Source organism: Littorina saxatilis, linkage group LG2 (genome assembly GCF_037325665.1).
Source record: "Littorina saxatilis isolate snail1 linkage group LG2, US_GU_Lsax_2.0, whole genome shotgun sequence".
NCBI lineage: Eukaryota > Metazoa > Mollusca > Gastropoda > Littorinimorpha > Littorinidae > Littorina > Littorina saxatilis.
In genome coordinates this window covers 27,517,949-27,531,795 of record NC_090246.1, presented here as the reverse complement: position 1 = coordinate 27,531,795, position 13,847 = coordinate 27,517,949, and the positions used below count along the sequence as shown (strand labels likewise).

Genomic DNA, 13,847 nt, shown 5'->3' with positions numbered 1-13,847 from the left:
ACGTTTACCTCCAAAATACATGGCCTAGCCACAAAAATCTGTCAACTCATGCTGACAACAAAAATGGCGGCCAACAGTAGTCACTGAAATATCACAGGTCCAAACACGGACGAAAATCAGCAACTACAACAAATTTCCTGTCAAAATAATGACCAAAATGGAAAGAGCTCACCAACTACGAAGCAGGAGGCAAGATAGACGGTAACGTGGCCGGTGGGTGTCAAAACAACACCAAACAGCGCAGCCACAGGGGAGCCCAAAAATCAACAACCTGCTCCCTCGAAAGCTGTAAGGTCGAATGATATGAGCCACGTGTTCAGTAGCAGTAGTGACATGGCATGCACGATGGGAGGTAACTCCCCGGGTGTATGGTCATTACCATGGCTACGTTTACACTTTTTGTGGTTGGGGTTGCTTCCCTTAGACGGTTAGCCTTTTCAGAACCTAGCATCTCCGATTGTGTCAATGCTACATGTGATTCGGAGTAGGAATATGTAATTTAATGTGTGTTATCTGTCATGTCTGTCAGTATACGTACATCAGTGCACACTTGCATAACACAGATATACGTCAATGAAACGATCCCGGATTTACGCACATCAAGTACTTCTACCCCATTGCTCTTGTGACTGTAATGTTAACTGATGTTTTTACGCAGTTTCTAAACTTAAACTTTGTATGGCTCAGACAACAAGTAATAAAAGTTATTGATTTAAACTTGACTCCCGCTGCAAATTAAAACAAGCATTGGAAAATAGAGATAAGATGTATAAATCAGTTCTGGGAAATGTGTAAGTTAAGATTCAAACTCCTGTTACATGCCATTTAAAAAACACATTTAACTCAATGCAACAGCCATAAAGGAAGTAACTTGATATTGTTCTTTCCATCATCCTTTCACCCTACCCCAAAACACCGGACATTATAAGATGTTTGGTGGCTTGTTTGTCAGACCAGGTTTTTTGTCGGTCAAAGGGAGAGCATATCATCTTCTGCTTCATCTTTATCGACCAAGGCCGAAGGAAACATGAATCAAAAGCCATGATGGTTCCAGATATCAAACAAACAGCCTGATTGGCTTTGACTCGGACAATCCATGTTTCACCTAAGCTCAAAACCATTCACTACTTGGATTTTGTCCCTTCAGAACATATTTTTTTGTTCCCCAGCTTGTTATAAATGAAAAGTCGTGAAAATGATGACACAAAACTATAATCACCTCTGCCTCCACGCCCTCTTCCACCACCTCTCCCTTCTTTATTGTTGTACGATTTCCCCTCTGCGGACGCGTCATCGTTTCTGTAGCCACGCTCAGCTTGCGTGACAGGTACCCATTCCTTTCCGTGGATTGCCTCGTAGCGACGCTTTGCACGCACCTCCTTCCTCAAAGCGTCCACTGAAACACATCCACCCACAGTTTTTAACATGCACTGGAACCCATCTTAACATACAAAATCTGCAAAAATCAGTTCTTAAAAGGACGGGAGTCTTAAAATGGAGGCAAAACAACCGACCTTATGCACAGAAAGTCCGAAAAAAGTTGTAAAGAGGAGATAGCGTGAGAGAGAGAGAGAGAGGGGGGTATCTTAAAACAGGGGGTGGGTATTCCACGGACTCCAAAAACCTTTCTAACGGAAGGATACCCATTAAACTTCAACTCATTTTGAACAATTTCCTGGAACATTTCCTGGACACCACTGAGCAACCAACTGTGGCTTCAGCCAGCTGAACCTACTCTGACTTCAGTCTGCTAAACAGTACCAGCTCGCTTATACTCTTCCATTGTTTCCATGCAACCAACGTCCAAATGAAGGTGAAGTTCCACTTCATTCAGTTGCACCATCACTTTGCATTTCTCTTAAATAGCTGCAGGTCTTTGGTATATCTTCAAAATTTCAATCTATAATGGGTTGATTTACCTCTTTAAACTGTGAGCATGAGAGTGAGACTGACTGCAGTAATTCTGTCTTCCTCTCAAGTTCATCAAATCAAGCTTAACCACTATAAGCTTTTTATATTCTCATATTATCAATTGCCAAGTCTCCTCTCCATCGCAAAAAATATCTGTGGAAAAGGCAAACACATACCCATGCTAATTTACACACACAAGACAAGAAAGTAAAACAAACAAAAACATCCTCAAACAACTGTAAATGAGCACAAGGACTGTGCATCAGTTCACAGCTAATCTTCCGTTTAACTCACCATCAAATTCCTCAGAGGAAAGAGGCTTGATGGACAACAGGTTGTTGCCAATGACAACCTTACGGTAGCCCAGCAAAAAGCCCTTCAGACTGGTGCGGCTGCAGCAGTCGATGGTCAGCTTCCTGTAAAACCCCATCAACGTAAGAAACTGCACAGACTGACAGTTACAAGGGTCTGGTTTTGGTTAGGCCCCCCCCAAAAAAATTGTCTGTTTCTGGTCACCCGACCGACCCTAAATTTCGGCGCCGGCCCGGTAGCTCAGTTGGTAGAGCACTGGACTTGTGATCGGAAGGTCGCAGGTTCGAATTCGGGCCGGGACGGACACGGGTCAACTTTATGTGCAGACCCAGAGACGGAAGCCATGTCCCACCCCCGTGTTATCACAATGGCACGTAAAAGACCTTGGTCATTCTGCCATAAGTGCAGGTGGCTGAATACACCTAAACACGCAGACACCTGGGTAGCGCGACTCCGTTGCTGCTAGCTTTCCACTGGGAGGAAGCGACCCGAATTTCCCAGCGATGGGACAATAAAGTAATGAAAATGAAAATGAAACTTTTTTTTCCAATTTTTTTTTTTTTTTGGGTGGTAAAGGACAGGGTGAGAAAATGAACAACAAAAACGTGTGAAAACGAAAGTCCGCTGACGATTGAAGGGGCATAACCCTACATCACAGTTGTAAGGGACATCACTCTATGTACTTCCTGTAAAACCACCAAACACCGAAGCATTCACGCTGCGTTGAAATATGGAATCTAAAGGTGATGTTCGACACGTTCTGGCGTTGACGCTGGAGAAGTACATTGAGAAGTACATTGCTACTGTTTTTTGACTATTGCATTTTATTTGGAAATAGGCAGAGCTAGAGACAAATGCCTGTTTTACACTGGGTTCACGTTGGTGGTATCAATGGCTCGTTACTAACTCTTGAGCATACCAGTAATTAGGACTTGGTCCCTTTCCCAAATTTGAACCCACGAACCAAGGATCACAAGTTCAATGCACTCCCAACTGTGCTACTGAGGCCCCAGCCTTCTACTAAAATTCCCATTTGTCCAAGCTCAAGATGTAAGATGTCTCAAGTCTTCTTTTCTGTTTCATCATGGAAATATCAGACCAGGTAAACAAAGAAAAACATGTCATACTCTTTCAGGCTTTGTCACAGATTTGTAAATGTGTTGAGTGTCTTGTCTCTATGTATAGTGAATCCAGTCTCTTTGCGCGATTTTTAAAGTTAGTTTTATTGGTCTACATTTGGGGTAAAAAAAAATTTAAAAAAATAAATAAAAAAATCCCTACCTACCTACCCTATTTTTTTTTAGCCATGTTACCAGAAACAGACAATTTTTTTTTGGCCTTAGCAATGTTTATCTGCAAAGTCTTATCTGCTTTTATGGCATTTAGAAAGATCACTTTCACATGGTTGTTTTTTTCATGACCCAAAAACACCCCAAAGATTTTATAATTCAGAAAAAAACACATGGGAAACAAGAGTGTGAGAAATTGTGGTTTCACTTTCACAACTGAAATACATTACCGACAACTCATTCCTGATGCTTAATAGCAACAAAAAAAACACCCAATCAAATGCAAATTTTTCTTCACAACTGAGTTGATGAATAAACATCAGAGAATCACTGACGACATTTACTTGAGATTTTTGACAACTTATGACAATGATGATAAAGAACTAGCTTTGTTCACACCAGAAAAGCGTACACAAACTATCAACCAAACAAAAATGATAAATAGTGTCAGATACATTACCTCCTTGAAGCCTCAACCAGATAACCCTGTAAGTAAAAGCATCATAAACAAGGCATACTCCTAACATCAACAGATTTTGTATTTAAGGGGATGGTGGTGTCTGTGACAAACAAAAATGAGACTTTCACTGGCCCCTGGCCACTCACCCATTGAATTCACCGACCAACTCCTCCTCTTCCTCATTATTTTCGTCTTTGTCTTCATCATCATCCTTTTCTTCCTTTTTCTCTGCAGTAGCACTACTCTCTGCTTTGGACTCGTCATTTTCGTCGGCTTCTTTAGCCTTCTTCGCTTCTTCGGCTTCACTCTCGTCAGACTCTCGTTTGATATGATAAGCTCGAGCAAAGAGAACGTTCAAAAATTCCTTGGATGTGCTCACAGGCACTTCGCTGACCGTGGCAATGCGTGAAGCCGGCTCCCCTGCAAACATTGACAGACTCGTGCACTTTAAAGGCCGCACACAGCAGAGCGTGCCACAACCATGTGCTTCCCTCCTGCCCTCAGAGAGCAGGAAAAGAAAGCAGAACCGAAGAGACACCAGGCACGGCCACCTTCTTCCCCCCTGCCCGCTACAGGGTGGGGGGAAGAAACCAGTGGTGGCTGTGCCGGTGCCGACGCTGTCTGCAGACGTAGCTGAGGAGCACTCCAGCCGGCAAGAGCGCAGCGCTCTGACCCACACTGCCATGTGATTGTTTGCTGGGCATTACGCTTCACCTGTATTTGGTGCTTTACTGTCAAACAGAACGCTTCAAAAAAGATCATTACATGCAGCCAGCTTGCTGGCAAATGGCAGATTCCTTGATGAGAGTTAATAAACGCACAGAGCTCAAAGGTCCAAATTACTGATATAATTTTCAGAAAATTTAAAAAAAAATTAACAGCTACATAGAGATCGACTTGCATTACTGTGAGAAAAACGATTCTTTACTGATTAATTTAACAAAACAATGACTTTTGACAGCATTAACACAGTAGAATAGCTTTATTAAATGTATAGATCATACCTTTGTTTTTCCTCTGTCTGTCCCATCTCATCTTAGCAGCTTCAATCAGATCAAGTCTCAAAGAAGCTGAAAGTAAAAACACATCATATGCAAACAAGCCATGATGGAGAATTAATGATATGCGCAGCAAATCATGTTCTTCCACCTAATGAAGAATAAAGTATATTTATAAAAGACTCCACTTGCAGTTTTCATAAATAAACTTTCTTTGAAAAATTTCATATTGTTGATATATATAATTACATTCTCCCGCAAACAGGAATTTCACACACTAACTGTGTCACAGATGATGGATGATCTGTAGCACTTACTGTCGGATTTACAGAGGGCACAAGGCAAAAAAATAAAAGCCTGATCTAGACTACCGCTCTAAAACAAAATCCTACCGATACACAACAATAACAACAAAGACAAAGACTCGGAGAACAGGGACATGGTACATTTTCTTTGGCAGACCTGCCAAAATGGCCATAAACTTAAAAGTTTCAGGGATTTCCCGAAGGTTTAGGTGGTTCTAAATGTCACCTTTCCCACGCTATGGCAAAAGATCAGCCTCTGCCAAAATGACGGCACATTTTTTGGCTATTTGAAATAAGTTTAGGTTGTTTTGCGGATGCCAAACGAAATGCCAGGAGAAAGAAAAATGTGCTTGCAAAGTTGTAAGTGTACTCACCACTTTCATACTCTTCTCCTTCCCCTTCTTTCTTGCGATACAGGTAGATGTGTGGCCTGAAGTGGGTAAACTTTCTGCAGCAGATGGTCCTCATCAGTGTCTTGGCTGCATGTGCATCTTCCGTGTAAAAGTGAACCTCTCTGCAAACAGTGAATCATTTATCAAATACTTAAATAAAGAAACATGTTCTACAAGCTGTGGGTTCAATGAATTCCTGTGAAAATGCAATGACGTATATATATACTTTAAGTGCAGTGTAACACTAACTGTCCTGGTTTGGTGTCCGCATCAGTGCTAGTTCTTATGATCTGCAGCCAACAGAACATAACACATGTTATACAGCTGATAGCACAGCAATACCGCGGCGTGCTGGTCAAGTGGTCATACCATCATGGCTTAACTTGTTGCGCTACGCTGATGTCAAAGCTGCCGCATCAATGTCATTATAAGGGTTCACTAGTTGTGACTAAAGTGATCATGTTATTTCCTTTGCACTTTGAGGTGAATGTTTGCATGACCTCCAATGAGACTAGAGAAAACATACAGAAAAATGCACCTGGGCGCATTCCGGGTATACAGGAAAACACCGACGGGAAGTGCACCTACAGGTAATGCACCCACTTTTGGTTGACTTAGACCCCCATCTGCGACACTGAGAGTGAGTCAGTTGTACACTCACCCCTTTTTCTCGCCCTGCTCATTAGTTCGGATGACAATATGGCCCTGAGTGGCAACGTTCAGCATCTTCACAAAGTTCTCCAGTTGTGCATCCTCAGGTGAAAGGGGGTACATCTCAATGTGCCAAGTCCAAGAGGTATCATCTGCAACATATAAATAATGCATATATGGATCATCCTTCAGATTTTGTACCAATGGCTTCATGATTTATCTTCATACTCATAGAATTTGCAATATATTCAAAACTTATTCACGTGTTGGGAAATATTTCGTTTATACAAGAATGCTGACCAATATAATGTTTCACAAAAACACTTTCAAGAACATTTCAACACTCATTAGTCTCGCATAAATTACCAAAGTTTCAGTGCAACACAAAATACTAGGAAGGCAATCTTTGATTGAGATAATTGTTAAACATTATCCTCATGATAGGCTCATAGGTTAAACATGAAGCAGATTAGGTCAGCATAACAATTAACATCTGTACATTCTGCATGTTGATATTTAATAATACATATAATATAATTTCATATTTTTTTTTTAAAATTACAAATTGAGCATTCCTAAAAAAGACCCAAGCGATTCCAAATATTTCAATGGCCAACACCAACATAGCGACTCACCAGCCGCGCCACTGCGGTCATCTTCCATGCTGAACTCAATGTCACTAGCAGCCCCGCCATCGTCTTCATCTTCCTCCTTTTTTTCTGGCTCCTCCTCTTTCTTCTCCTCCTGCACCTCTGGCAGTGGCACTGCAGCACCAGTCTGACCAGAGTCTCCTTCAAGCTTGATGTCCTTCATGCTCTCGTCAAGATCCTCTCCGTTCTTTGTCTTGGTCCCCAACAGCTCATCCTCATCAACCTCTGTCACGTCCTCCATGGGGACATCCTTCTCCTCAAGCTCTGCATTGTCTGCCATGGTTTGTTAGTGGGACCTGAAAGTGATGGTTTGGTCAATACAGTGAACAGTTAATTATATTTGTGGGTTCAGCCCTGAAAGTGGCGAGTATTCTACTTCTCGTACTTTTACTCGGAATGGCAAGTAGAAATGTAACTGGCGAGTAGAAATGTTCATCTACTCGCCAAATACAAGTAAAGTTGCTGAAACAAATGGTTGGTTTGGTGAGTAAAATTTGCTCTCTGGCTAGTCAACTTGAGAAGCACCAAGCACCATTTTATGGACTTTCAGGGCCGGGGTTTCATTACAAAATGAGGAATCAATCAGCGTTTGGTTTACAAACGCAATGGCAAATCAAATCTGTAACCGACCAATAAAAGTCCCCTTCTACAAATCAAGGGGCACTTCAAGATTACATGTATACTGAAAGGCATAAATTCTGCAAATAGTGCATTGAACGATTTTGCTCTCAAACGAAAATCAGATTGAACCTGTAATTTGTAGTTGACATCTTGAGTGTCGGAGCAAATGTTTAACGCTGTCAGCGTGCGATTTGCAGTATTGCTGATCCAGCCACAGCTCACTGTGCTAATAAAGACAATGGGCTGAACGGGAGACAATAACGTAAAAAAGATAGTGTATGGCCCTATAAAATGCAACTGGCTGTTTGGCTGTATCAGATATCGCAATCATGCCACGACTTGATGAAGGAGAGAGACAGCAAGCAATTGGGATGCTTAGAGCTGGCCAAAGCATTGAACGTGATGAACACTGAACGTTTTCCGAAATCATTGCGCTTGGACTCAGTCACTTTTTTAAAAAAATTGTCATTTCATGATGTTCTATTCAAAATCAATAAAGCGAAGGTTTATAAACACTAAAATGGCCAATAGATAAAATATTCAAACATTGAAAACATTCACCACTGAGTTGATTTTTTGTGATTTTTTAAAGTTCAGTTTGCGGAATTTATGCCTCTTGGTATACTTACAAAGTTACAACTGCTGCAACCAATGCACAGTTAAATGTATTTGTCTGCCATTACTTAGCACACACACACACATCTACTGATCTACACGTGTGGTCCACGTCGATGACGGGCTGTCTTTCAGTGACAAAAGCAAACAGTGTCCTTGGAGTAATCCGCAGGTCATTCTCTAGTCTAAATAAGGGAACTTTCACCCAGCTCTACAAGAGTATGTTCTGCCTCATTCTGGAATAAGGCCACTCTGTCTGGAACTCTAGCCTGAAAGGACTCGCCAAGGACCTTGAACAAGTTCAAAGAAGAGCAACAAGAATGCTTAGTGATCTAAAAGACCTGTCCTACGAGCAGAGGCTTCGAGTTCTCAACCTGCCATGTCTTGAGCACCGCCGTCGAAGAGGTGACATTATAGACACTTTTAAATTCTTGATGGGAGTCTACCAGAGCCAGAGGCCCAAGTTCACCAAACCACAAAGCACATCTCATGACACAAGAGAAAACAGTCAGAAACTCTTCAAAAACTTTGCAAGTACAAGAGTGCGAAGAACTTGTTTCTCAGAGAGAGTGGTCCTTGACTGGAATAGCCTACCAGACAATGTCGTAGCAGTCAACAATGTCGTAGCAGTCGACACCGACAATGTCGTAGCAGTCGACAACGTCAACGGGTTCAAGTCAAAACTAGACACGTACTGAACTCTACTAGGAATATTTATACATCCCAAGCTGCCTATGCTAGAGCCCACGCACAGCAGCTTATTTTTCATACCAAGATCAACGAACAGGTTTTCTATAAACCTACAAGTACAAGTACAACGTCGCACAAGTAAGTAAGTACAAGTATAATAAACTACTTAGACACACACTTCAGGAACATGAGCAGTGTGCTAGGCCCGGTTTTGTTTGTTATATATACATTAACGATCTCCCTGAAGTTGTGAGCAGTCTGTGCAGCATGTATGCTGATGATATACGAAAGTGTACCGACAAATCAGAACTTGTGAAGATAGCAAAGAACTCCAGAGGGATTTGGACAGTTTGGTCGACTGGGCAGACAAGTGGCAGATGCGCTTTAATGCAGATAAGTGTAAGACATTACAGTTGCGTACAAAAAATCAGAAACTTGTGTATAATATGAGAAAACCTGGCAGCGTGGACAGAGTTGATCTGGAAAGCTCAAGTGCAGAAAAGGACCTTGGGATCAATGTAGACAGTGAATTGAAATTCTCAAAGCACGTGGAAACACAAGTCAACAAAGCAAATAGAATCCTGGGTCTCATTAGACGGTCTTATGAGCATTTGGACGCAGAAACGCTAAGACTTCTCTTTGTTGCACTTGTACGGCCTCATCTGGAATTTGCAAATGTGGTGTGGAGTCCCCGACTCGAGAAAGATAAAAATCTGATTGAAAGTGTGTTAAGAAGAGCCACGAAGTGTATCCCAGGGCTGAAGACCTTGAGTTACGAAGAGCGTTTGAGAGTCTTGAAAGTTCCAAGCATGTGCTATAGGCGTATCCGGGGAGACATGATTGAAGCATACAAATTCGTGCATGGATACTACGATTGAAAGAACCCACTGGAGCTGAATAGCGTGTGTAATACCCGTGGACATCAGTTCAAGCTCAAGAAGAAACAATGCAGAACAGCTCTCCGACAATCTTTCTTCACGAACAGAATCATAGACACATGGAACTCCTTGGACAAGAATGTGGTAGAAGCGCCGACAATGAACAGTTTCAAAAATCGCTTGGACAATGCACTGAAAGACTATATGTATAGCCCAAATGTCAGTATGCCTCTCACTACAAATTCCCACCAACCAAGAAAAAGTTGATAGAATAGGTCACGGTCAAAAGATCATGTAGGTTACCTAGCTCAAAGTTAGGCTAGGATAGCAACTGATCAAAAGATCAGACAAAGGCTCAACAGCCTAAGTACCAGTCTGTCAACATATCATATCATATCATCATGATAGTGATAGTGATACTATAGTTGATACAGTGAAAAATTATCCATGCTCAGATGGCAGCAGATTTCACTATTTACTTTCTTCGCACAAAAACAGGCATGGAATGGGGTATGTGGGGGAGTAAGCTCATTGGTAACTGATTATTAATATTATTAATTTATCCGCTGGACCAGTGACGTCAGGGGTGCCCCAAGGTACAGTCCTAGGCCCCCTCCTATTCCTGATCTACATAAACGACATGCCCGAGGCAGTTAAACATTCAAAACTAAAGCTCTTTGCGGACGATAGCCTGCTGTATAAAAAAGTAACAAAGCAGCAAGATCCACTCCTCCTTCAAGAAGATCTGAACGCACTCCAAAATTGGGAACAGAAATGGCAAATGGAGTTTAACCCGAGCAAATGCAACATCATCCGCATACTTCCCAGCAAGAATAAGCCGCCGATATTGTCCACCTACCACCTACATGGACAGACTCTCGAAACTACCAAGGAGAGCAAATACTTAGGAGTCACCATCACCAAAAACCTATCTTGGACCAATCACATCAAGAACGTGACCGCCAAAGGAAACAGAACCGTGGGATTTCTCAGAAGAAATTTTAAAGAATGCACGACGAAGGTGAAGTCAGCTACCTACACAACCATGGTTCGTCCCACTCTCGAATACGCGTCAACAGTGTGGGACCCACATCAGGAAAATGACAAGCAGGCATTAGAAATGGTCCAGAGAAAAGCAGCCAGATACGCCCATAACAACTACTTTGAAAAAACGCCTGGCGTAGTTACCAACATGCTGAACAACCTAGGATGGGAAACTCTGAAAAATAGACGAGAAAACAATCGCCTCATGATGCTGTACAAAATCAAGCATAAGATGGTCGGCATAGACGAAAAGAACTATCTCCATAGCTCCGACGCAAGAACAAGAGGAGATGGGCTGAGGCAGCAACAGGACTTTCATAAAGCCATATGCAACACCTTATTTCCCACGGACTATCTCCAACTGGAACCATCTTCCCACGACGACGACATCAGCCCCAAGCCTCGAGTCGTTCCGCTCCCGTCTCCGCGGAAGCAGCCCCCTGCAGCCGCCAGTGGGCAACCCCTAATCCCTCAACCCCTGTACATAGTTTTAAACGCCTCCCAACGTATCCAGTTCCTGCCCTTTCCCAGTGCTGGTTTTTTTAAATTGTCATCCCGATTCCAAGAGGCACACACCGCATCCGGAATCGACAAGTGACATCAACGCGGGACCACTTACGTTTATCAAATAAACCCGGTCCCAACGGAGAGAAGAAGAAGACTGAAAAGTCTACACGAAGTTACGCGTAAAAACATGTTCATCTTATTTTCCAATATCTTTTCTACCCAACGACACAGAAAAATACAATGTTATTGCTTTGAGATACCTCGATCTGATTTTTGACAGTTCGGTTTTCTCAATCCTTTGTCGATGAGAGAACTGTCTGAATCCGCATGCAGTCTGGCCGACAGGAAGTGAGTCACGAAATATTGATACACGTGATGTACTCGCATATTTGGTCTGGAATACGAACAAAAGTTAAAAAGTTGCACCCATTTCTACGAACCATATCAGTAGCATGAAGAATTGGGAAAAGTGAAGAAAATACCATTAAATACAAACAAGATTTGTGAATACATTAAGAGAGTACCATATCTTTATATACTGTTCAACTCATTCACCAATCAAAACCCGCGTAACAATTTGCACAGTTCCTGTGTTTACAGTGGGGTGAGCGGTCGTGTCATCATCATTATCGCCTCCACGCTTTACTGGATTTCTAAATCCAGTAATTTGCTGTTTCTCGGTTCAAAATTGTGTTCTTCTCTTGAGGTGGAAGAATTGAGATCAGTGTGTAAGTAATAATTGGCTTCTTTCTCCTCGATTTGTCGGCGATTCGGCACGAACATCACATGTGACAACCTCATGCCACCGGCACGATGTAAACTTCTCGTCTGCTGGTGCAAAGCTGCATTGTGTATTTGACAACAGGAACAGACATAACCTACTTTGCTACAGAATGGTTAAATAATGCAAAATTAAAAATACTTTGCCCGCAAAATAGAACAGTTTGTCGAATTTTCTCCTTGGTGGGAGGATACTTCGCTGGAAAGATCACGTTTGAGTCTGCTACACAGTACACTTGCCTACAACCAGAACTTGCATGCGCACAATATCTTTTGAGGAATAGTGACTGGAGTTCCCGAACTGTAACTGACTATTTGGAGGCTTAACGTCCTGTGGGGTATCTATGACCTATATCAATCAATCAATCAATATGAGGCTTATATCGCGCGTATTCTGTGGGTACAGTTCTAAGCGCAGGGATTTTTATTTTTATTGGGATATGATGGGTTATTCGATGGTAGAACTGTAACTGTAGAAGGGCTTTATTACTCAGCAGCACAATTCTAACAATAGTTGTTAGTTATATATCGTGAACCAGGGAATAAAAGGTGTTCTTGCACCTAAAAAGCCTTTAGCTATACTTGGATTTTGTGTACGTGTACATGTTTATGTCACATAACAGCTATCAAGACCTGAATTTCTCATGCCATGTTTTCCAAAAGCCTTCTTGTGTCCCACTTTGTGCCATGTGGTTTGTTTCCAAAGATTAGAAGCAATTAGTAATTTTTTATCAATTGGTATTCTTTCCTTATAGTAAAACTGTTATAGTAATTTTTATACTGTAAAACAAACCCTCCTCATTCTCATTTAGTCAATAATGACACCACCCGTTTTCCGACCAGCTTAGTTAACCTCAGAAAACTGTGTTCGTCTGCCTGCCTGAACTCCTGCACGTGTAAACATGTGTGAGCAGACCCAGATCAAGCCCCAGAGCGAAAAAAAACCAAATTCTGGCCGTGTTCAGAATCCAAAATTTAGAGACTAGATGTCACATTATATACAAATGAGATTAAAGTAACATGAGAGAAGAAGTGTCCTAGGTTTGGTGATCACATGCAACCTTAAAATTATTGTTGCTTGAAATCAAAGCTTTTCTCAGTCACAGTCGCAAAGTCAACGGACATTAATTGGCAACCACAAAAAATGCGCATTTAGGGCTACGATTGCATTGGTTCAGAAATAAATGTGAAGGATTGTACACATTTTACCACTTCAGGCAAAATTAGGAGAAAAGGGAAGTGTCAGAAAAAATTGTGGCTTTATAGAAACTTTGTTTTTACTGTTGTCATAATTGTCATTGTTTTTGTTTGCCTTTCTTTTTGAAAAGTTCATTTACTGTCTTTATTTTAATCTTTTGTTTTTCTGTTTGCATACTGTGTGTTTTGATGTTAAGTTTTTGCAATTTCAGGAGAGCAGATGAAAGTGCAATTTTCATTGATTATTATTGTGTTAAACTTATAGTTGCTGTGTGTCTGAATGCATTATTTCAATCAAGCTTATTGTCGCTGTAATTCACAAACCTCGTATCTTAATTTTTGCCATTTTAGAACTAAAACTAGTTAGCTCCCTTATTTTTTTGCCAGTGTGGTGAGAAAAGCTCTCATCTCAAACTGCTTTCTAAAGTGAGGAAAAGTTTTTGAGAAAAAATTATTATCTAATCTTCATTTGTTTCAAGTGTGCGCAAAAAAAACCCCACATAACTTCATAAAACTTACAAGGTTTTGGAGCCACACTTTGACAGAA

At 41.5% G+C, this 13,847-nt stretch overlaps 2 protein-coding genes across 4 annotated transcripts in view; one reads left to right on the top strand and one right to left on the bottom strand.

The window, feature by feature from the left end:
* The window catches only part of LOC138958646 (nucleolin-like), a 28,680-nt gene extending 16,945 nt beyond the window's left edge, over window positions 1-11,735 (bottom strand). Inside the window, exons 1-8 of the mRNA XM_070329863.1 lie at window positions 11,584-11,735; window positions 6,954-7,264; window positions 6,329-6,470; window positions 5,650-5,789; window positions 4,977-5,042; window positions 4,119-4,392; window positions 2,206-2,327; window positions 1,220-1,396 (exon numbers count right to left, since the gene is read on the bottom strand). Coding sequence (XP_070185964.1) covers window positions 1,220-1,396; window positions 2,206-2,327; window positions 4,119-4,392; window positions 4,977-5,042; window positions 5,650-5,789; window positions 6,329-6,470; window positions 6,954-7,248 — 1,216 coding nt within the window. The 5' untranslated portion in view covers window positions 7,249-7,264; window positions 11,584-11,735. The remainder of the gene's footprint in view (window positions 1-1,219; window positions 1,397-2,205; window positions 2,328-4,118; window positions 4,393-4,976; window positions 5,043-5,649; window positions 5,790-6,328; window positions 6,471-6,953; window positions 7,265-11,583) is intronic.
* A 186-nt stretch (window positions 11,736-11,921) lies between these two features.
* The window catches only part of LOC138958644 (long-chain-fatty-acid--CoA ligase 5-like), a 52,012-nt gene continuing 50,086 nt past the window's right edge, over window positions 11,922-13,847 (top strand). For all 3 annotated transcript variants that reach the window (XM_070329861.1, XM_070329860.1, XM_070329858.1), the window contains exon 1: window positions 11,922-12,051. The gene's annotated coding sequence lies outside the window, so the exon portion shown is untranslated. The remainder of the gene's footprint in view (window positions 12,052-13,847) is intronic.